General features: G+C 55.4%; 2 protein-coding genes across 4 annotated transcripts in view; both read left to right on the forward strand.

The window, feature by feature from the left end:
* The first annotated feature begins 897 nt into the window (after window positions 1–897).
* Window positions 898–10,846, forward strand: Nbl1 (NBL1, DAN family BMP antagonist). 2 transcript variants are annotated; one of them, XM_021630833.2, is made up of 5 exons: window positions 965–1,103; window positions 4,975–5,183; window positions 7,953–8,147; window positions 8,261–8,372; window positions 9,553–10,846. In XM_021630833.2, the coding sequence occupies exons 2-5, from the start codon at window positions 5,158–5,160 to the stop codon at window positions 9,808–9,810; spliced, it is 591 nt and encodes a 196-aa protein (XP_021486508.1). In that variant the 5' UTR covers window positions 965–1,103; window positions 4,975–5,157; the 3' UTR covers window positions 9,811–10,846. The 2 variants fall into 2 exon arrangements, with proteins under 2 accessions (XP_021486510.1, XP_021486508.1); XM_021630835.2 differs by lacking the exon at window positions 4,975–5,183 and having other exon boundaries at window positions 898–1,103.
* Window positions 10,847–17,282: 6,436 nt separating this feature from the next.
* Htr6 (5-hydroxytryptamine receptor 6) overlaps window positions 17,283–23,920 on the forward strand; it is a 28,850-nt gene continuing 22,212 nt past the window's right edge. For both annotated transcript variants that reach the window (XR_009590540.1, XM_021630740.2), the window contains exon 1: window positions 17,283–17,996. Coding sequence is in view for 1 of the 2 variants with exons in the window: in XM_021630740.2 (XP_021486415.1) it covers window positions 17,283–17,996 (714 nt within the window). In the remaining variant the exon portion in view is untranslated. The remainder of the gene's footprint in view (window positions 17,997–23,920) is intronic.

Genomic DNA, 23,920 nt, shown 5'->3' on the forward strand with positions numbered 1-23,920 from the left:
AAACTCATAATGCTTGGCAACCTAGAGACAGCAGATGAGCAGGGCTGGGTGCAGCCGAATGGCTTAAATTCACGGTCATATATAACTGATACAAGTAGATTCCCAAGTCTCCTCATTCTGTTTGACGGTGCCCTGGGCTACCACCTCCAAGGAACACAAAAAGGGCACTACCTTCTTCCTCGTCTTTGTAGGGTGGCCTGGAACTTGCTGTTTAGTTGACCCTGGGCCTTGGGTGGACACTGCTGGGCCCAGTTTATGGGGTTCTGGGGATAGAAGCCTGGGTTTCCTGCATGGTAGCTAAGCGCGTTGCCAACTGATCCACAGCCCCAGGCCAGAGCTCTCTTCTTATTCCGTGGGAACAGGCTACACCAGCGCAATCCACCTTCGTGGATTTAAGTAGCTAGCCTTTCCCCTCATCAAGGAGCCAGCGTGAGATGGTTTTGGCCTCTGAGAGCTTTCTCTGGATGCTCCAGCTAAGTTATTTGGAGGCAACTGCAGGTCAAACGGCAAGGACACAGCACAGATCGGAAACCAGCCTCCCGAGGGAAGACTGGACACAGCTTCGGATGGGCTCTTGGTGCTGGCACCCCAATAGGTTGGAGCGCCACACTCAGCGAGTGGCCGAGGCCACGGTCCCACTATTGTCCCTCCGAGGCCTGGCCAGCCTAGGCAGCGAAGAAAAGCCAGGCGGAGGGGAATCAAAGCCAGGGAAGCGGCCGCGCTCCTGGCTCGCGCCCTTTCATCTCTGTCCGGGCCGTCGGGGGAGCGGGGGCCCGCGGCCTGGGCGCCCCTGCTAGAGCGCGGAGGGAGCGGCCCTCGCCCGCCCGCCCGCCCTGCCCGCGCGTCCCTCCCCTCGCCGCCGCTGCCCCCGCCCTCGCTCCCTATTTGGAGCTGAGACACCCTGACGTCGGAGGCGCTCGGCCCGCCGCTCCCCCGCGCCTCGCGCCCGCCCGGGGCCGCAGACGGCCAGCCGCGCAGCCCAGCCGAGCCTCGCGGGGCCGCTCCAGCCCGAGGACTCCGGGCCTGCGACCCCCGCGGCCCGCAACCCCCCCTCCCAGGACCCCCAGGAGGACGCGCCGCGCTCCCCCCTGCCGCTGCGCGCGGTAAGTCTCGCCCGGGTCGGCACCGCCGGAGCGGGACGGCCGGGGTCCCCTTGCTCCCGCGCCCCGCGGCGTCCCCCCGAGCCCGGCGGCTCCTCTCCGCGCTCCGCCAGCCCGCGCCCCCCGCGCCGCGCAGCCCAGCGGCCGGCCCGGCGCCTCCGATCGCCCGAGCTGGGGACGTGGGCGCGGCTCCCGGGTGGCCAGGGGCACCGGCGGCGTCCCGAGCCGGTCGCCAGCCGCGCCCGGGGCTCCGTTTCTCGTAGGAGTTTCACCGCCAGGACTGAGAGTGGGAGGGAGACCGTCGCCCGGCGGGCGCCGTGCAGCGCTGGGACTCTGGGCTCGCGTGTCTCCTGGCTCTACCCTGGTCCCTTCCCAGCCGCTGCCCATTCGGTCCCGGACTCCCATCCGCAGGTCTCTGGCTCTCCATCGCTCCATTTCCGCTCCCGTGCTCTCTCAGGAGTTCTGTCCCTCCCGCTGTCCCCCTCTTGCCTCGATTTTCACTTTCTGTGAGCTTGTGTCTCTGCTTTCGTGTTGTCTCTCGGTTTTCTCTTGGTCACTGGGAGCCTCCCTGACCTTCGTTTTCCAAATCGAAGCATCCTGTCCCAACTTCCTAAGCGTAGTGCCCCAGCTGGGCTGGTGGAGAGTTCCTCTGGCTCTCTAAAAGACCCCCAAATCCTCCTCTTTTCTGCCCCGAAGTCTGGCTGGTGTCATGCCCCCGCCCCTCACAACCTCCCCCCTCCCCGCAGGGGCAGAGGAGGCGAGGGAGAGCAAGCATGAGCGCCTGCCCAGGCTAGCTAGCCTTTCCAGGGGCTAGAGCTTGGAAGCATTCCACCCTAGTGAGACACTGTTCACCGCAGGGCTCTGCTGCCGGCCACCTGCCCTCCAGCCGGCTCGGCTCCCGGGCCAGGCGATGATCTTTTACAAGCGTCACCAAAAGGGGCAGCTGCTTGCTTTGGCCTGGCTGGGGGGGGGGTTGGGGGGTGGGGGGCGGGCATCAAGGGAGAAGGCCACATTTCCAGGCTTTCCGAGGCCCTTGCCCAGCTGGACGCCACCAGCCAGCAGCCCCAGGAAAACAGCCCGCTGGCACAGGCTGAGAGCGGGGGAAGTAAGTTGTCAACGGGCAGCCCCCCAACTCTTTGTCACTGAGCGGCCGGCCTCCCTCCCCCCTCGCCCCCCCCCCCGAGACTCCCACGGATGCTGGAGCTGCTTGGGCTGGTTTACCTTGACTTAGAGCCAAAGAAGAGACAAGGCCGGGGCGTTTCCTTGGTGACCCCCGCCCCTCTCCACCCTTCTCTGAAAGCCAGACCTCTCTCCTGGGCCTGTGTTTGGAGGGGATGCTGTGTATTGGCCAGGAGGACAGCCCCCTTAAAGTGAAATTTCAGACCCTTCCTCCTCCTGGCAACCCCAGGGGTCGGAGGCTGTGGGGTGGGCAGGGTTGTTGGTGAGGTCTGAGGGAAACTTCTGTTGAGCAGATGTGTAGCTTGCCCTGCAGCCACTAGTTAGCATACATTTGTTTTGGAGACGTTTTTTTTTTTTTTTTTTTTTTTCGGTCTGCGGGCAGAAGGGTCTGTGGGGCCCGACTGCTTGCATAGAAATGCCCAGGGCTGGAAGGTGGAGCTGCCTGGCCCTAAGAGCTAGACCTGGGTGACAGGGGACAGGCCCGGGGCGTCAGCCCTCCGCACAGTTGGTTCATGCTTTGGCCTGGAGCAGAAGAAAGGCGAGCCACCCTGTGGTGCTCCTGGGGTCATGGAATCCTTGTGGCCCCGAGCGGCACACTGGAGCCAGACTCTCCCCAAGGGACTCTGCTAAGCCAGATGTTCCCAGGCTACGCCGACGTCTTTTTCACAGGTGGTACGTGTGAGGCTCGCAGAGGTGAAGTACAGGTCACTGACACGGTCTAGAGGAACAGCCCTGTCCCGAAGACACCGATTCTGAGACATCCCTCTCCCTTAGCACCCAGGAATCCAGAGCCGGGCCTGGCTGAGCTGGACCCCGGGCCTGACACTGCTTCGCCCCTTCCCCAGCAACGTTTTTCAGTTGCTCCATTCGAGGAAGTCCCTGTACTCATTCCAAGACCTGGAGGACTGCCCCACCCTGCTGATCCCCAAGCCCAGGGCAGCGGCTGCAAGCACCACACCCTCCCCACCAGCCGCATGCGCAGTGGGCACCAGGCAGAGCCTGTTCTCTGGGTAGCAGTACCGAGAGGGGCGGCACTCCTAGGACCCCTATCTTCCAAAGGGGTAGAGCTTGGTGAGGTCTTGCCCTCAGCTCCTGCCCTGGCAGTTGGGTGTGTTAGTGAGACTTGGCAGCTTGTGAAACCATTCCCAGCCATCTTGTTACTTGCTTAAGTTTCAACTCAAGGTGTTCCCCCTAAATCCCTATCACTTAGCAGAGACATCCCGGATTGAGAAACACTAAGGATTAAGCTGGATCCGGAGGGAGGAACAGTGGCTAAGATGGATAAGAGGCCCGGGATGGCTCCAAGCCTGTGGTCCTGGTGACTTCCTGAAGCTGTAACCCCCCCCCCCCCCCCCGCAGTGACAACCTTCCACACACTCTTCAGCTCACAGCTGCCTAGGGGCGTGGCCTCTGCTCTTCCCACATCGCAGATGAGAGAATTGGGCCACAGAAATCTTCAGGTGGCTGAACTAAGATTTGAACCGGAGCCAGTGGTAGTTGTGGGGAGTGGAGAGAGAGAGAGAGAGAGAGAGAGAGAGAGAGAGAGAGAGAGAGAGAGAGAGAGAGAACAGCTTACATTGAAAATCCTTGGGGTGGGGGGCTGGAGAGATGGCTCAGCGGTTCCACAGCCGTCTATAATGGGATCTGGTGCTGTGTTCCGCCATGCACATGTACATGCAGCTAAAGCTCTCATATGCATAAAGAAATAAATATATTAAAAGGAAGAAGAAGAAGAAGAAGAAGAAGAAGATAAATCCTGGTGGGGATTGACCGATCCTGACTTTCTAGATTTAGCAAAAGAGGAAATGGGAAACCAGGTGCAGTGTTGCATGCCTCTGATTCTGGCACCGAGGAGGCAGAGGCAGATGGTTCTCTGTGAGTTCAAGGCCAGCCTGGTCTACAGAGTGTGTTCTAAGACAGCCAGAGCTACAGAGTGGGACCTTGTCCTGAAAATAAAATTAAATAAGTAGAAAATGGGGGGCAGCTGGTCCCTCCACACACGGAGTCACCACGTTCCTGTGTCAAGGGCTTTAAGCTTTAGTGGGTGGGGTTGGTGGTAGCTAACCTTGAGAGCTGAGTCCATCCAGGATTTAGAACACCCGCTATAGATATTAGAACGCAATGGTATGACCAAGGGGAGCCGTCAGCCATGACATTAAGGCCACACCCCTGAACAGGTTGAATGGTATTCGTCCATTTGATTGGTCTTTGGCGGTTTGGTTTTGCAGGCTGGGCCCAAGGCTTCTCTTCCACATTTCTGGTGAGCGTCTCAGGGCAGCTGCTGGAGTCTGGCAGGTGGGCTAATGAGCCAAGCCTTGCGTGTTCACAGCCCCACCCCCTGGCATTCCTGGAGGGCCTTTGAGTCAAGGGCCAGGAGAGATGGGCGCGTGTGATGACACAGATCACCTGTGGGGGCTTCCTTCCTGTGTAAGTGGCAATTCAGGAAAGGCAAGGCGCAGGAGGCCTGGGGGACTGGAAAGATGGTCTACACCTGTCAGAAGCTAGCAGTTGCCCTAAGAGGCCCACCAGAAATGTCCCACCCACCCCTAGGTCTGAGCTGTGGCCAGGGTGGGCATCTATATTTGCATGACTCTTTTCTGTTGCTGGAGGTGTCTCAGGACAACCTCTGCAGAGCCTGGCTGTTGCTCAGACAGGTGACTGACGGTGCTGCCCTGGCACTCTATGTTGCCTTCAGAGTGGAAGCTATGAGAAGCTGGGTGATGCTCTGAAGGCCCAGCAAGGAAAGGCCAACTGCTGCTTAGACAGAAATGAACGGAGTTGCTGGCTGAGAACACACAAAAAGAGCAATCACCAGAAGATTAAACCTGTAAGGAGGGCACCCATGGATGCTCCCTTCTGACACTGCCCAATTTCACTCATGATCCCTCCAGGAAAGAGGTGTTGGTGGGTACCTGCTTGATACTACTGGCTGGGTGCTGAGTGCTGGGTATCGAATGCTGAGTGCTGGATGCTGGGTGCTGTCATAGGAACCTCTCAGTTTTAGGAGAGAGCTGTGTTCCTCCTTTACAGCCACGGGAAGTAGGCTGTGAGAGATAAACTCTTTCTTACAGCTGCACAAGTCCTCCATTGCAAAATTCTAACACCAGGGATGCCAGGGTCAGAGGGCCGGTCTACTAATGCTCCAACTGCTGACCTGGGGGGTGTCAAGGGTATCCTAGTATTTTGCTCCCAGGTACTGGAGAGGGTGTGGTGGGTTGGGGTACAGTACTCTTCTGAGAGGCATGGCTAACTCCTGTGCTCATTCCACACTGGGCACCTGAGAAGGACACTATAGGAGGTGGCTTTCTAATTAAGTCCATCTTGTTTCTCCTCAACTGCTGCCAGGTCCGGACTCTGGGCCCGTGACCCTTTGCAAAATTGTCCCCTTATCCCGTCTCCAGGTAGCCTTATGGTTAACCTCTGGGCTAGTCTCCACTTTAGCCAGTCCTGACCTTGGCGGCCTCAGTCCTCATCTCCCTTAGTTCCTGGGTTCAAGTCAGACTCACATGCCCCTCTCCAGACTGCTGCCACCACAGCTCAGACCTCAATCCCTGCTTCACTTCCTACCTGGGTCTCATTCACTCCTTGCCTGTCGTTGCCAATGTCAGAGTCAGGATCTTCTCTGATGCCCAGAGGAGCTAGTCCAGCTCAGCTGGCCTTCTATGGGCCTTGGAACTCTTTAGAAGGTCACGGTCATACATTGGCTCATTGGGGGAAGGCTGAGGGCCTGTCAGGAGCAGGAGGCCTCCTAGATACTGAAGCTGTTGAGTAGCAGTTAGGAAGGTTCCAGATGGTTGCATTTGGGTGTGTGCTTGTCCTAAAACAATGTGGGGTTTGCTGTAGATCTTTTGGGTGAGTCTAGGATGTGTGGACCACAGCAGGGAGTTATTGGGATAGGGGCACACTGCCCAGCCTCATCCCTATCTTGTCCCTATCCCTGTCAAGCCAGTGGCAGGGGTCATCTTCAGAGACCAAGACCTCTGCAGAGAGAGGGGCAAGAGCTGGGGTGGGGGTGGGGTGAGGGCTTCCTGGTAAGTCTGAAGGCTGTTCCACCCTCTCAGACACCCCATTCCCTCAGCCCACCTGGATTCTCACTCTAGAAACTGCTACTCCCCCACCCCACCCCACCCCCGTCATGTCACCTCCCTGGATACTTTGTAAAACACCTGTCCTTGCCACCTCCATCACTTTCTGGGGAAGGTAGGTCGAGGGCATGGCTGTCATACAGAGGATTCAGTCTTCCTCACTCCAGGTACCTGGCTTCCAGAAAACTAGTGGGCTATGTCCCTGCTCCTCTTCTCCCCTCTTCAAGCTCACCGAGACCCCTCTGGGGATTGAGCTAAGACACAATTTCTAACTGTCTGAGCTGGAGATATTCCCCGTCTGGGCCTATCAGAACCACCCTGGGAAAGTGTGAATCCCATCCCAGCTGTGAGCTTTCACACTAAAAGTCCCCAGGGAATTCTGATACACTTATTCGGTAATGTGACGAAACCCAGGCTTGAAGATCCAGGGTCACAAAGCATTAGATAGAAGGATGGATGGATGGATGGATGGATGGATGGATGGATGGGTTGATGGGTAGGTGGGTAGATGATAGATGGATGGATGGATGGATGGATGGATGGGTGGGTGGGTGGGTGGGTGGGTGGATGGATGGGTAGATGATAGATGGATGGATGGATTCCTTTCCCTAGTGTGTTGTCTCAGAGGCATTTGGGGACATCCTGCCTTTGAAAGCACTTCCCTTTGTTCAGGTCTCTCTGAAACCCGCTAACTATTTCTGAGGAGGGGGGGCACGGATGGGGGAGTGGAGAGTGGTGAAGTCTACCAAAGATAAAGTCGGGGGAGGTAGTAGAAGTCCCCCTCTAAGTGGCTCCTGTAGACACAGATTTGGTCCTGGAGTGCCATCTTGTGGCTGATTCTGGAATTCAGTGTCTTGCTCCTGAAGCAGAGAACTTTGTAAATGGTCCGGTGTCTCAACCCCCCCCCCCCCACACACACACTGCTTGACTCTGGTTAGGATCCTGCCAGTGATGATGTGTGGGCATCTCTGGTGGCTGGACACTCTGGTGGGCAATCCTCAGAAGAAACATATCTACCCGTGCAGCATATGGTTGAGTAGCAATGTCTTTTCAGGAGGCCTGGACAACAGCTAGCCTTCTCTGAGGCTGTGACCAAAGGTCACTTTGGGTTTATGGTATGAGGGATCCCAGAGCCCTTGTACAAGCTAGGTACACACTGTATCACTGAGGTGCAGTACCAGCCTGACGCTAGTAACTATCTCACTGATGACCTTTCAGCCTCCTCAGGGCTATTGGATGCGGTGCTGCATACAGCTGCTTTTATGGTTTAGAGAGAAATACCTCATCCAAGATATATTTGGAACTGAGCATGGTGCTACCTGCCTGTCATCCCAACAATGGGGAGGTGGGATCAGGAAGATCAAGAGTTCAAAGTCATCCTTCGATTCAGACCTAGTTTGAGGCCAGCCTGGGCTATCTGAGACCCTATTTAAAAAAAGAAAAGAAAAGAAAAGAAAAAGAAATTAAAAGTTATAGGTTTGTCTGTGGAGAGCCAGCCTTGAACCTTTGCTTGGAACACACTCCTGCCCACCCCACCCCACCCCAGCCTCCCAGGGTTGACTGCACCTCACTTGGCATCTGTGCTCAGTTCCAGGGCTCTGGAGGTCACGGGCACAATGCTTTGGGTCCTGGTGGGGGCCGTCCTCCCTGTCCTGTTGCTGGCCGCCCCGCCACCCATCAACAAGCTGGCCCTATTTCCGGACAAGAGTGCCTGGTGTGAGGCCAAGAACATCACGCAGATTGTGGGCCACAGCGGCTGTGAGGCCAAGTCCATACAGAACAGGTGGGATTCTGGGGGAGGCGGAGGGTGAGGACATGGACCCAGGGAGGGGGTCAAGGGTGCCCATCCCTGCTTTCCCCCGGAGATCCCCCCATCAGTGACATCTCCTCCCACAGGGCGTGCCTGGGACAATGCTTCAGTTACAGCGTTCCCAATACCTTCCCGCAGTCCACAGAGTCCCTGGTGCACTGTGACTCCTGCATGCCGGCCCAGTCCATGTGGGAGATTGTGAGTATGGCTGCCCCACCCCTGAGCTGCAGCAGGAGGCCGGCTTGGGTGCTCACTGAGGCCTCGTTATGTGTGTGGGCTGCACATGGGGTCCACGCTCCTCGGACATGGCAGCCCTTCCGCCTTCTCTCACCGATACAGGCCAACACCCTGCTCTGCTAGACACAGGCCTGCTGTCCGGCTCAACCGTCTCCCTACACTGTCTTAAACCCTCCCTCCTTCTTCAGTAACCTGAAGATACTTTACCACCCCCCTCGTCAGCCCTTCCTACTTGTTCTGTTCCTTTCCGCCCCAGGATCTTTGCATGTGCTCATTGCTTTGCTCTAAGCCTTCCCTGCCCCCCATTCCCCTCCCCCACTTCCTCAGCTAGTTCTTTTCCTAGTTCTTTAGCTCTTGGCTCAAGCATTTTCCTTGAGGGTGTTGTTCCAGACCCTCTGGCCCAGTCAAAGCCCTTAGCACTGTGCACCTCTGCTTTGGGTAGCTTTCACACCTACAGCTTTTCCAACGTCAGGGTGATTAGGGCAACTGAGTTCCCTTCCTTGAAGGACCTTGTGTGCATCTGTGCCCCAGAGCTGTCATGGAGTAGAAAGGAGGGGGGTAGGAGAGAGGGAGGGAGGGAGGAGGGGACAGGAGGGAGGCCAGCTAGAAGCATGACTAGAAAGCAAGAGTGGGGTTGCTGTGGAATGAACTTTGCTGCGTTGGGGGTGTGGGGTGGAGCTTTGACACAAAGGTTGCCCACTGACCAGCGGGAGGGTGGGTTGGTGGGCCAGAACCTTCCTGGCAGAGGAAGGACATTAGCAAAGGCTTTGGGGTCAGGTCAGGCAGTGAGAGTTGGCGAAAGAACAGCAGGGTCTGGCATGGTGAGGTCAGCCAGGGCCAGCCTGAAGGTCCTGAAGACCCGAGGAAGGGGTCAGGATTTGTCTCCAAGTTCACTGGGATCACAGTTGGGGGGGGTTCTAAACAGGGATTTACCCTAACCCCCTTTCCCGGGGGAATGGGTAGGAGGGGCAGGGCTGAGCGTAAGACAATGGGATTGGTCTCCTGCAGCCCTCCCTCCATGGGTCCATAGAACGCAGGTGGACTTTTGGATTCCTGGTCTCCGAAGATGTGTTATTATTGGGGTCTCCCCACTTGTCCAAGCCTCAGGAAACACCCCTTCCCTTCTTCCTCCCCCACCCAGGTGACCCTGGAGTGCCCCGGCCATGAGGAGGTGCCCAGGGTGGATAAGCTGGTGGAGAAGATTGTACATTGCAGCTGTCAGGCCTGCGGCAAGGAGCCCAGTCACGAGGGCCTGAGTGTCTACGTGCAGGGCGAAGACGGGCCGGGTGCCCAGCCTGGACCCCACCCCCACCCCCACCCCCATCTGGGTGGCCAGACCCCTGAGCCTGAAGAACCTCCCGGAGCCCCCCAGGTGGAGGAAGAAGGGGCTGAGGACTGAGGGCCCCCAACTCTTCCTCCCCTCTTGTCCCCTGTGGAATGTTGGGTCCCACCCTCCAGGGAAGAGGAAGGGGAGAGGCGGAAGCCCCCCCACCCCTTTGGCACTGGATGGACTTGGAATGCTGCCCGGTTGCCATGGAGATCTGAAGGGAGGGGCTAGAGCCAAGCTGCACGATTTAATATATGCAAGATGGAGAGGGGTGGGGGGAGGAGGCAGTCATCCTCGGGACTTTTTCTTTGGAAGGTGAAATGTGGTCTTTCCTTTCTGCCTTCTAGAGAGGAGCCCTTGGGATGGAGAGGAAGTGGGCTGGGCTGCTGAGGATGAGTGAGACCCTCATAGAGGGCAGGCCCAGGTCAGGACCCACACAACTGATGGGGCAGGATCCCTAGGGATGGGTAGAGGGTATCAGGACAGCATCCTCTTTGCAGGAGGGTTTGGTCTGGGGAGACTGCTGCCAGAAGCCGGAAGCTCTAGCCTCATAGGTTTCTCTAAGGGCCTCCCTCACTCCCCACCTCCAGGGAAGCAACTCCTTAAATGGGGTGGCGTAGGAGTCAGGCTGGGGCAGGGCCCTGCTGGCTATCACTGAAGAAGAAAGAACATCCCTCCTGCCTCTAGAAGCAGGGATCTTTGCTCTCTGCTCCTCAGGTCCTAGAGCCTTCGGGAAGCAGCCGCAGCCAGCCCCGCTGTCTCTGGGGCGGGTCTTTCTGAATGAGGTGATGGTTTATTTCCGTCACCTGGGACCATAGTGGACAGGAGGCCCCTGCGTAGGGCCCCTGCTGATCTTCTCGGCTTTCTCTAGCTCCCTATTCTACCCGCTCCTCCTTCCCAGCTGCACTTTAACCCTAGGGCGGGGCAGGTGGTGAGGAAGGGCTTATCAGGGGACAGGCTGGCATCTTTGTGTCCAGGGGGTTGCCAGCTCACCCCCTGCCCAGGGGTGACCCAGCTCATGGATGTCTGACGAGAGCCTTAGAGCTTGTAACCTGTAGCCATTTCCCCGAACCCCAGTGTTCTCATGAATAAATGCCTTCAGTGCCTATCCTGTTTCCTGTGGACTGGCTCTGTTGATCCAGGCGGGTTGTGGGCAGGGGATGGGAGTTGGTCTGGCAGTGTAGGGCTGACCTTCAGTATCCCTGTAGTTCCTCCTCCGGGAGAGGTTGCCCTCTCACTTTCCTGCCTTGGCACCACCACTGGCTGGCTCATGTGTTCTCTTGGGCTTGGGTGTGCACTTCTGCCTTGCTTACATGTGGCGGGGCCTAGACAACTAGATCTGGACGCTTGATCCTTTGAGATCTCTCTTGCCATCTCTACTCTCAGTGACCCAACGTGTACATGATCCAGCATGGTACACGTCGCCAGCCTGGTCCAAGGCCTGGAAGATGATGAAACAGATGAACTCCCAAATCGAAGGGTACAAATGAATATAAGGCTGGGCCCTGGGTTAGGCCCATTTGCATAGTCATCTTGCCTTACCCTCCATCCCATTTGAATCTTCTCATTATTATTATTATTATTATTATTATTTTATGCTTCTTAGGTGCAGAGAAGTTAGTCATCTCTCCGGGGCCATCTTGTTATATTGCCACCAAGAATCAAACCCAGACAACCCAGGCCAGAATCCATGCCAAGTTTGGTGGCATGACCATTCATCAGCCTGTGTGTGTGGGGGGGGCATTTTCTCTTCAGAGTGGGCCACTTACACTATGGTTGTCTACTGGGCAGATCGCCTGATGTTATTTCAACAAGGCAGAAAACCAAACCAAACCAAAACAAAACAAAAACCAAAACAAAACAAAACAAAAGCCTGGCAATAAATGTGTTCCTAGAGGTCCCTGGCACTGTACCTCTGAAGCCCCAGTGCCTCAGGCCTGAGAACTGTCTTTCTCTAGGTAGCTTCTTAGCTTGTGAACACAAAATTCAGGGAGGCACTGGATAGACGTAAGGTGGAAAGATGGCGGACAGGCTTCTGGAAGGCCCTGAATGGCAGCTAGAGCAGAAGCATGGGATCTGCCAATCTAGGTGTCAGAGAGTTAGGTGAATGGAGACTGAGTGCCGGCGTTTTCTAGGGACAGTGATATTATATTGGAGAGGCCAGGCCCCTGAGAGAGGCAGGGACCCAGGAAGAGCAGCGTCTGGTGGGGTATGTAAGTCTTCTAGGGAGAGTAGCTGAAAACGAGGGTGCGCACGCACGTGTGTGTGTGTGTGTGTGTGTGTGTGTGTGTGTGCGCGCGCGCGCGCGCGCGCGTGCGTGCGCGCATGCGTGTGCAGGCAGGCGTATGCCATGATGTCCATGTAGAAGTCAGAAAACAAACTTTTGGCAGGTGGTTCTCTCCATCATGTGGGTACAAGATGTTGAAAGGCCATCAGGCTTGGTAGGAAGCACCCTTAACTGACATCTTGCTTCCCTCCCCCATATTTTTTTTAACCACAATTACTTTGTAGCTGCTGTTAAGAATTTCTAAAAAAAAAAAAAAAGATTTATTTATTTATTAATACAGTATTCTGCCTGAATGTGAGCCAGCAGGCCACAAGAGGGCACCAGACCTCATTATAGATGGTTGTGAGCCAACATGTGGTTGCTGGGAATTGAATGCAGGTCCTCAGGAAGAACAGCCAGTGTTCTTTGTTCTTAACCTCTGAGCCATCTCTCCAGCCCCCAGTACCTTTTTTATTTTTAAAACATAGGTTCTAGGGATCCAGCCTATTGCCTCACGCTTGCATAGAACAAAACGTTGTTTTTTTGTTTTTGTGATCAGGTCTCAGCCTAGGCTGGCTTACCACCATGAACTTCTGATTCTCTTGCCTCTACCTCCTGAGCGCTGAGACTATAGCTGTGCCTGATTTACATGGTGCTGGGGCTGAAATCCAAGGCTTCCTGCATGCAAGGCAAAGCCCTCTACCAGCCGAGGTGCATCCCGTTCCCTGCCTGTGGGGAGTGTTGTTCTGTAGCCACTTAGAGTTGGTTTGAACTCATGGTCCTCCTGCCTCAGGCTCAAGAGTGCTGGCTTGCAGGTATGTGCCATCACCCTCAGCAGAAAACAGAACCTGAGAAGTCTCGTGGGCCGTGTTCACTTTGATTATGTGTGCAAATGCATGTGTGTGTACATATATATATATAATGTATGTATATGTATAGGGGGTAGGTATTTCAGAGTTTTGCCTTCACCAAGCACCAAGCACTGAGCCACCAAGAGAACCCAGGAACAAAGTTGCAGCCCTTCGCCCTTTGCAGTGAGAACTTTTGCACCTCTAAAGATTAGTAACTTAGGCAACATGGCTTCCCAGTTTTGGGGGAGGGCAGCAACTGCTTCTCCTCCTGCTCCAGGCCTCTGGGGAGGTCTGCACTGCCCAGGTTCAAATCCTGGCAAGATCACTTCCTAACTGCGATCTTGAGAGATCCCAAAGTCTCCGAGGTTCCGTTTTCCTGCACGTAGAGTGGGAACAATAGTTCACAGTCAGGTGCGGTCTCAGGGTGAGGGTGAGGGTGCCATGAGTCAGTGCACACGGCAAGCTGGGACCAGCGCCTGGCATTAGGTCTTACCGCAGAGAGTATCAGTGGCTCTGATCAGGGAGAGTGAGTCACTGGCCCACTCTGCAGGCAGCTGGATGGATGGTTTGTCCATTTGTTCATTCGCTTATTAGACAGGTATCTATTACGAACCCAGACCACGCTCACGGTTTAGCAGTGAACAAAACACCAGACCTGCCTGTGTGGAGGTGACCCTCACAGCACTTCCTTCAAGAGCAGCTTCCAGCAGGACTCACAACCCCCCACCCTGGCTTGTCCCTCTGTGGAGTGGGGAGTTGTCTTAGTCTTCTATGTCTCTTAGCATGAAGGTTGGAGCAGGGGTCTGAACTCCTGAGTCATTGTCCTGTCGTCCTTGCCTGCCTCCTACAGAGAGGCAGCTCACAGTGGCCCAGAGCAACCAAGAAAGGGTTGAAAATTCTCAAAAGCCCCTCTGTACCTGTGATGGTGAGGAGGCTCTACCATTCCCTCCAAGACACCAGGGATGAAAGAACTCAGGTATTAACAGTGTGAGCACAAGGGGGCACCATCCCAGGCCCAGTCTTAAATATAAACTTTTTGTTTTCAAAACAGGATTTCTCTGTCTCTGGTTGGAGACCAAGATGGCCTCAAACTCCGACATCCACCTGCCTCTGCCTCCTGAGTGCTGGGAGATTAAAGGCATGTGCACTACTGCAGAGCCAAAAAAGAAAGGTTTTAATTATGGCATGGTGTAGATCAATATGTAACAAACAGTCATGAAAAACTGGTCACCTAAAATGAGCAACATGCATTAACATGATCATGTGTTCAGGGCTGGAGAGGTGGCTCAGTAGTTAAGAGAACTGGCTGCTCTTGCAGAGGACCCAGGTTCAGTTCCCAGCGCCCACATTGTGGCTGAAAACAGTCTGTCAGGAGCTCCGACACCCTCTTCTGGCCTTCCTAGGTACTACAGTAGGTGGTGCACATATATTCCTACCGGCAAAACAGCCACACAAATAAAAGAAAAATAAGCAAGCAAGTTAACAAACAGACAAATAAAACGATTGTGTCTTCTTTGTCAAATGTGAAGAACATAACCCATCAGAGAAAAGAAAAAACAAAGCAAGGGACATATTCTATCTCCCTGCTTATGCAGCTAAAACTTGCCAGGTTCCTCTTCTGCTACCTGATATCACAGCATGGAGAACCGAAGGGCCTTTTGCAGCCAGGCATGGTGGTCACGCCTGTCATCCAACACTCAGAAAACTGAGCAGGAAGATGGAAACTCTGAGGCTAACCTGGGCTATATAATGAGGCTCTTACCTCAAAAAACAAGCAAGCGAGCAAGCGAACAAACAAACAAAACACACACAAACGAAACCCATGCAGAGAAGACAGCTGGGCACGAAGGGGCCTGCAGTTAAGCCTGATGACCGGTGTTTGGGCTCCATCCCTGGGTCCCACAAGGTAGAGGAGAACTCTACCCTCTTCCACACACATACACGTAGGCACACACACACACACACACACACACACACTCACACCCACACACTAACTAAACATAATAAAATTCCCAAACAAAGCAAACCCTTTGCTAGGGGCTGGAGAGCTGGCTCAGTGGTTAAGAACACCGGCTCCTCTTTGCAGAGGACCTGCCTTTGATTCCCAGCCCCCACTTGGCAGCTCACAACCAAGTAGAGAAAGTAAAAAGAACCTTTGCCAGCTTTTTAGATCAAGTAACGGATCGTGATTACAAACGCAGATTTCTGAGCTCGGAATGTATCTACCGCTGCTCAGGTTAGGCGTCCCTGGGCTACGAGAGGCACCTCAGGCTGGAACCCCAATGGGGGAACGCAGAAGCCAACAGCTACCGTCGACACAGCACGCACAGTCAAGCGGTCAGATCACACCGAGCTCCTTTAATCTCCCTGGACACCACGTGACTCAGACTCGGCATTCAGCTAACTGCGGCTGAAGAGAAAAAGGGGTTGAAGGATCAGGTGCTGCTGGCCCAAATGTGCAGGGCGACTGAGCAGCGGCGCCGGCGTCTCTGACTCTCCAGCCGGGGGTACCATTCTGTTCCCCAGGCCATGCAGTATGGAGTGGGGGATGGGGACAGGCCTTCGCCTGCTGCCCGCCGGCCCCACCCACCTGTGGGCTCGAAGTTCCATAGCGGCTAAGGGGTGAGCGGGTACTCTCCCTCTGAGGGTTTGGGCAGGAGGCAGCATGACCGCCTGCGTTGGGCTCCTTCTGCCTTGGGCACCTGGCGGATTTCAGCTCCACTTCCCACTTGACTGCTTGGTGCTGGTAACCTCCGCAGAGGCTCTTTTGACCTCTCTGAGCCTCAGCTTAACACCTTCTCTTTGGCATTGTGGTTTGGGTAGGAATCTGAGCTGAGTTATTCCGGGACAAACAGAGGCCATGAACGTAATGAGCCCTTCTAAGTGGGAGGTGTTTCTATTTCGGAAAAGACACCCACCAGCTTCTCTTCATATTGCTGTTCTCCCTCTCTCTCTCCTGTGTAGAAATGACCACTTTTTGTTCCCTTTCCCCGTTTCTTGCCTGTTTCCTTCTGCTAGAATGGAAGTTTGCAAATGGGCAGCAACATCTGACGTAGTGTCTCATTGGCCAGAGCGGTACCTGGTACCTATTAGGTGCCAAGGAAATTTGGTCATCGCTAGGAGCTCCTATGCCCTGCCCCTCTGCTTGCGGTGACTACCCTTCCTATGGCTTGGAGATTTCTAAAGCCCTCACCAACAGGTCAGGGAGGGACCTTCATGCTGTTGGGGCACCGGATGCCGTGACTTAAAGGTGAACGGCAGAAATTATTTACCCATTGCATAGACCCAGCAACAGAGGCTCAGGGGGTTATCCAACGGCTTGCTCTGTATTTCCTTCTGAAAGCGTGGTGACTCTCACAGTGAGTGGCTCGACCCCTCTAGGGAGCAGCCTCCGGGTACAGACAGGTCACGTCCCCGTCCCCCTTCCTTGAGTTCTGCCTGCGCCGTCATCTCCACGTGTGGGCAGGGGAGCCGCAGGCGGAGGTGTGGAGGCTGCGGGCGCGCGGGAGCGCTCCGAGCATCCTTCCCCAGGCCTAGGGTACCGCGACCCGGCTCTCCCGGCCGAGGGGCTCGGCTCTGCCCGCCCACCGCGGGGCGGGGCGGGGCGCACGCTCGGAGGCTCGGGGACCGCGCGCGGCTGAAGCGTCGCGGGCTCCTGCGCGCCGTCCCCCCCGGCTCGGGAGCCTTCTGGCCGCCGAGCCGCCCGCCGCCGCCCGTACCCTCCGGCCCCGCGGCGCCTTTGCCGCAGTCGCCGGCAGCGGATCGCCCGTGAGCGCCCAGGTAGGGAGCGCGGGCGGGAGGAGCCGGCGCGGCCGGGAGGGCGGAGCGCCGCCGTGGGCTCGACTGCCAAGCCGCTTTCCCCGGCCAGATCTGGCCCGGCCCCGGTCCGCGGCCTCCGGTACCCCGGATCCCGCGGTGCCTCCCGGCGAAAGGAGACCTGCTGTCCGTCCCCGCGCGGCGCTCCTGCTCCTGGGCCACCCTATTGCCACCCCCACGCGCGGCGCGGCGCGGCAGCTTGTCATCTAGCATACGCACACGCCCACCCTCTCCAGGGAGCTTGCCCCCCGCCGGAGGGAGCGAGTCTGCTTCCTGCTCCCACCTCCCCAACTGTGCCTCTGGCCGGGAGCCCCACCCCCACTGTATGCCATCCTGGCTGGTTCTAGTCCACCCTAGGACTCTCATCTAACCCCGACCTAACTTTGATTGACTTGGCGCATCGGGTACCCCTCCCCAAACTTTTTACCCGAGTGCTCCAGGTGGCCCCTATAGTCCCCCCCTGACCTCTTTTAATCGTTGCTCGGCGGCCTGAGGACCCCGTTTTGTCACCTACTTCTCTGAGGTGCTGTTTTTCACCCAGCTTCCTTCCTCTTCCTTTGGCTGTCCCCATAGTCACCACATCCCGTCCTGGGCCTCAACCCTGAGTCCCCATGGTTCCAGAGCCCGGCCCTGTCAACAGTAGCACCCCGGCCTGGAGCCCCGGGCCACCGCCTGCCCCAGGGGGCAGCGGCTGGGTGGCCGCCGCGCTCTGCGTGGTCATCGTGCTGACGGCGGCCGCCAATTCGCTGCTTATCGCGCTCATCTGCACGCAGCCCGCGCTGCGCAACACGTCTAACTTCTTCCTGGTGTCGCTCTTCACGTCGGACCTGATGGTGGGGCTGGTGGTGATGCCCCCGGCCATGCTGAACGCGCTGTACGGGCGCTGGGTGCTCGCGCGCGGCCTCTGCCTGCTCTGGACCGCCTTCGACGTCATGTGCTGCAGCGCTTCTATCCTCAACCTCTGCCTCATCAGCCTGGACCGCTACCTGCTCATCCTCTCGCCGCTGCGCTACAAGCTGCGCATGACGGCCCCCCGGGCCCTGGCGCTCATCCTGGGGGCCTGGAGCCTCGCGGCGCTTGCCTCCTTCCTGCCCCTCTTGCTGGGCTGGCACGAACTGGGCGACGCTCGGACACCTGCCCCCGGCCAGTGCCGCCTATTGGCCAGCCTGCCTTTTGTCCTGGTGGCGTCCGGTGTCACCTTCTTCCTGCCTTCGGGAGCCATCTGCTTCACCTACTGCAGGATCCTGCTGGCTGCCCGCAAGCAGGCGGTGCAGGTGGCCTCGCTCACCACGGGCATGGGTGGCCAGGCCTCGGAAACCTTGCAGGTACCCGGGGTGCGTTTGGGAGGCATGGCTTTCGGGCTGGGGAGGAATGCACAACCGTGGGGGAGGCCACGGGGTCACTGCTTCACTGTAAGCGCTTGCTGCTGATCCTGCAAGGCCTCTAGCTCTGCCTTTCTAATGAGTTTCAAACTCTGACTGTGGTGGGGTAGCTGCTATATATGGATACGGAGGAGGAGGTTGGCATGCCTCTCCATGACAGGCCCCATCCTGTGTCACATGTGGGAAACTTAGAAAGCATTCTCTCTCCCTCATATTCACACTCCTTTCTTGGGGCCTGTTGGCTCTGCCTTTTAAATAAGCAAGCACACCTTCGCTGCCATGTCCCTAGTTTAAGCCACTGTCACCTCTCAGCAGGGAACCTTCGATAGACTTTTACTGGCTCCCACTTTCCCAACTGGAGCTCGGGTGACCGAAATGAAAGTTGGTCATGCTGCTTTCCTGCTCCAAACCTCACCTAGCTCACCGAAAGGTGAGAGCCCATCTCAGGATATGGCCTGAGGGTCCTTCCAGGCCAAATTCCACCTTCCCTTTCTCCTCCCTCCCTCTCTCCCCCTCTGCTTGTACCAGCCTCAGGGCCCTGATCACGGTCCTCAAAGTTGCCGAACCTCATCCTATGCCAAGATTTCGGGCTTTACTTTGAGGGAGGGTCTCATGTAGCCTTGGCTGACTTCAAACTCTCGATGTAGCTGAGGGTGAACTTGAACTTGGGATCTTCCTGCCTCTGCCTCCCAAGTGCTGGGACTATCTATAGGCGTGCACCACCATTCCTGGCTCAAGGTCTTTGCCTTTGCCATTCCCTCTGCCTGAATGCTTCTTCCTGCAGCTTCTCTTGCCTAACTCCTTTTCAGCCCTCCTCGCCCCAGGCTGACCCTGCAGGTCCATTGCCTCCGTGCTGCTATTGCCACCACAGCCCCAAAATTATTTGATTTAGCCATGCTGGCTCCCTGAATTGAGGGCTGTAGGCGGCTAGGTCAGTTTTGACCCCCCCACCCCCACCCCCCGTACACATAGCTAATAACTACCTATAAAGGGGGCAGGGCTGAGGGGGCAGGGCTGACCTTTATTTATTTATTCTGTGGTTTTGTTTGTTTTTTTCTTTTTTAAAAGATTTATTTAATTATGCATACAATGTTCTGCATGCATGTACACCTGCATGCCAGAAGAGGGCACCAAATTTCATTATAGATGGTTGTGAGCCACCATATGGTTGCTGGGAATTGAACTCAGGACCTCTGGAAGATCAAGCAGTGCTCTTAACCTCTGAGCCATCTCTCCAGCCCCCTGTTTGTTTTTTTCAAGACAGGGTTTCTCTGTGTAGCCTTGGCTATCCTGGACTCACTTTGTAGACCAGGCTGGCCTCCAACTCACAGAGATCCGCCTGCTTCTGCCTCCCCAAGTGCTAGGATGAAAGGTGTGTGCCACCATGCCCAGCTGGGGCAGGGCCTTTAGCTCAAGCAAGGATGGCTGCTCTTGCCATCCAGGCCACACTGGGCTCCAGGCTAATGTTCACCCTGAGATGTAGACTCACCAGGCTTGAGCTCCTGAGACTTAGGTCTCTAAATCGAAGCCCCTGGCAAAGGTCCCAGATGGGCTCTGCATGGGTGTCTTGTAGCCTCAGGTGAGGGAGGTTCTTGGAGGGGGGTACCCTTGGGGTCACAGAACAGCAAGAGACTAGGCTGAGGGGGGAAGGTATCAGCCTCTAGGCAGCCCTGCAGAGCAGCTAGGCTGCAATGCTGTGAGGGAGACCTGATCTTCCAAGGTCCTGTCATCTAGGGCAGTGGTGTCTGGGGTGGGCAGGAGTCCTGGCTGCAGCCCTTTCTGTCTTCCTCCATGTTCTGAGAACTTTCTAGAGTCCCTTCAGCTGTCTGTGGTCCTGATGCAGGCAGAATGGAACTTTGATGTTTTCCTTGTTTTTTGTTTGTTTGTTTGGCTTACTTCATTCTTGCCTGGTGATTCGTTCCTGCCTTGTCATGATGTCACTGACTTTCCCATTTGTCGACCTGAGGCTAAGAGGTGACAACACCTGTGTGAATTTTCTGCCCTCAAAGGCAGGGGGCTTCTCCCGAGGAATCCTGGAAGTGACTGAGCTACAGTCAGTGTTTCTGGTGCAAATATGTGATAACAGATGACGTCTCTACACTCAGCAAAGATGTCAGATGGCCCAGCGGTTAAGGGAGCTTGCTGCAGAATCATGAAGACTAGAGCTTGGGTCCCAGTACCCACATAACAAGCCAGGAATCCCACAGACAGTCCTAAGTCCGAGGCATTTGGTGCTGCCTCTTGGATTCTGTGTGAGAGAGAGTGAGCAAGGAAGCACAAACACACAAATCTCCTTTTAGAACAGATAAGGGACTGGCCAGGAGGCTCGGCAGGTAAAGGCACTTGCCACCAAACCCGAGGACCCAAGTTTTATCCCTGGAACCCACACAGTGGAAGGAAAGAACCCACTTCTATTGTTGACCTCTGACCTCTACCTGTGTGTCATGCCCTTTGCATGAGGGCTGCAGAGCTGCTCCTCGGCCACCCCACAGAGACCCCCTCCATGAAAGATGGCTTGTACAAACACACACACACACACACACACACACACACACACACACACACACACACGAAAACAGTATTAAAAATATAAACGGAAGCTTCTTGAAGATACTGATTGACTGTGGCCCAGGCTCCTCTGTGGTCTGCTGCTGAGCTCCACCCTTGTTCAGGGAGATTTTGTAAAGGAAAGGGAATCACCTGGGGTGGGGGGGTCAGTCTGACCTCCTGTCTCTCCCATCCCTAAACCCCATCTCAAGTCTCTCGAGTCGTCTCTAGCTGGTGTTTTCCTCATACCCTCTCATTTGTCTTTTTACTTTCATGAATGTGTTTAGAAAGGAAACTTCCTGTCTCTTCCAGATATGGAGAACCAGTACCCCTTGCATGGGCAGTCGCAGATGTCAGAGGGGCCCCAGCTGTGGTATTAAATATGTGTGCTACCACCTCCTGGCTTTGATTTATTATTATTATTATTATTATTATTATTATTATTATTATTATTATTATTATCATTACATGTGTATGCCATGATAGGGGTGAGGAGGACAATGGACAATCTTCAGAAGTTTGTTCTCTTCTCTCACCACGTGGGAGCCAGCGGCAGAGCCAGGCTCTGTGCAGGTGCCTCCACCTGCTGCACCTCTTGCTGGCTCTGTGAGCTTTGAAATGTTCACCTGTAGCTGAAAAATCCTTGAGGACGCTCTGTACCAGAGATCCGGGATGTCGGAAGTTGGTCCACTGGGCTCCCTGGACCCAGCAGGGCCCACACACAGACGTTCTTTTGGTGAGGTGAGTCAGCCGGTAGTAGGATGGCACCTGGTCACCTCAGGACCCGCGCAGGAGCCTCCTGTGGCCACACTATTGGCTTGAGCACACTCTGTCAGGCACCTGTGCTGAGAACTCCCTCAGCCCTGCTGGACAATAGGGGAAACGAGGCTCGGAAAGAGCAGATATGGCTACGTGATACTTGCTCAGAGAGCTCAGAATGATCAGTGACATTATACCATGTCCCCCTCTTGACTGCTTCCGGGTCCTCCCTGAGCCTTGAGCTGCCAGGGCTCTCTACCCCATGGGGCTCCGACCTGGCTCCCTCTTGCTCTTTTCCCTCGTTCCCTCTGTAGTGGTCTCTGTAGTTGTCTCGGGCCTGGAAAAACCACCTAGGTGCTGCTAGGCCAAGCCCTGCCCAAGTACAGACAGAACTCCACACTTTCCAGACTCCAGGCTTGGCCCCAGGGTCTTCTCCATGTCAGTGAATGGTGATCTCTCTTCCTGTCTTGTGGGCCAGGAGCTCTGTAAGCTGCTTGGATGCCTCTTTGCCCCTCACATTGTATACCCAGTCCTCTGGACCTGTGACACATGTCCGGGCTCTGGGCATCTTGCATCTCATGCTGTTCTAGGGTTGAGTCCCTTTATCGATGCCTGAGTTACTATAGCAACCATTTAACTGACCAGTCCCATCATGTAGCTATGCTCTGTTGGCCTTACATTTCTTGTCCCAAGACTCCCTGATTCTTATCTATATTCCCTCCTTTTCCCCTTGATTGCTTTTTCTCTTTCAGCCACTCTGGCCTCCTTCCTATGCCTTGATCACTGAGCTCTTTCCTGCCCCAGGATCTTTGCACAGGCTGTTCCCTCTTTCCTTTCCACATGGTCCTCCCTCAACTTCTGTCCCGTCTTCCAGTTTCCACTGTCATGCTTCTGAGTAGGGACTGCTACTCTCCCCTGGTCCTCTCCAGGCCTGCTGCTCTCTTTCACCAGCACCTGCAAACATCATGCCAGCTGACAGATGATTGACTGATGGCTTCTCCTGGGTAGGAAGGGAGCTTTAAGAGGGCAGGAGCTGTATTTTCAGCACCCGGAACAGTGCTGAGCTGGGAGGAAATGGACACAGAGCTGCAGAGGGGGCCTGGGGTTCCACCGTAGCTTACACGGCTACCTACGCTCACATGCTGTGGGCTCGTTCAATTATGGATTGAGTCCTTAAGCTGTTTGTAACATAAATTTGTTAGCCCAATCAATGGCATGAGTATCTGGTGTGTACGGGAGCTGTGTTTTGCTGTTTTTTTTTTTTTTTTTTTTCTCTCCTGTGGAGCAGTCCTGCCCTGCTTGAATTTATACTGGTTGGGGGAGATGGGCTTTGACCTTACGCACTAGCAGGAGGGGAAGAGGGTGGAGCTTGGATCAGGGGAGAGTTCCCAAAGCCATGTTCTGTGTGTAGCTGAAGGCCTAGGCTTTGACCTTACGCACTAGCAGGAGGGGAAGAGGGTGGAGCTTAGATCAGGGGAGAGTTCCCAAAGCCATGTTCTGTGTGTAGCTGAAGGCCTAGGCAGAGCTGCTATAGCAAACCCTACAGCTGAAGGCTGGAGGATGTCCCTTCTGTCCCCAAAGCCATCATCATACCTCAGAGATAGTATAATCCACCCAGCTCTCAAGCCAGAGGCCTGTCTATTCCTTCCCCCTCCTTCCACTAAAATCCTGCTATAAAGCTTCTTCATTCTCTCTCTATTTTTTGGGAGGAGGGGGGAAAGTTGGGATAGTCTTTCTATGTAGACCAGGCTGGCCTGGAACTCACAGAGATCCACCTGCCTCTGCCTCCCAAGTGCTGGGATCATAAGCATGTGCCACTATGTCCAGCCTCATTCTCTTTCTAAAACACTGTTATTTTATTTTTAATTGTGTGTGTGTATGTGTGTTGCCACATGGGTCTTTGGGGACCAGAGGTGTTTGATCTTCTGATTCTGGAGTTACAAGCAGTTGGGAGCCACCAGATATGGGTGCTGGGAACTGAACTGGGGTCCTCTGCAAAGAGCAGTGCATGCTTTTAACTTCTGTGCCATCTGTCTAGTCCCAAGCTTGTTCTCTTGGCTGCTGAAGCAGTACCAGACCCACCACTACCCCACTTTCGAAGCCACTTGGCTCAGAGCAAGCCCTCTGTGGGCCTGCTTCCTGAGGGACTGGAGACTGCCCGCCTGTGGGGGCTTGTGTGTGGTCTGGCACTCCTTGTCTGTCCTCTTGGGGCTTGCTTCTGTTCCTCCTGAGCTGGCCTGCCTAATGAGGTAGCTTGCCAGGCAGGCTGGTGCACACCTTTAACGCCAGCACTCAAACTTGGGAGGCAGAGATAGATAGGTCTCTGTGAGTTTAAGGCCAGCCTGATTAATAGAGTGAGTTCCAGGCCATCCAGAGCTATGCAGTGAGATTCTGCATGAAATGAACAGACAGGCAGAGAGGGAATTTGCAGCCTGGAGGTGGAGATGGTCTCAGAGCTCAGATCCACAGGACTGGAGTGGATGGATGCAGAGAGGGCTGTGTGGGCTCTTTCTAGGATCAGCCTCTTCTCTCTCTTCTCTTCCCTCACCAGCACACCTCCT

The sequence above is a fragment of the Meriones unguiculatus genome, chromosome 3 (genome assembly GCF_030254825.1).
Source record: "Meriones unguiculatus strain TT.TT164.6M chromosome 3, Bangor_MerUng_6.1, whole genome shotgun sequence".
Classification (NCBI taxonomy): Eukaryota; Metazoa; Chordata; class Mammalia; order Rodentia; family Muridae; genus Meriones; species Meriones unguiculatus.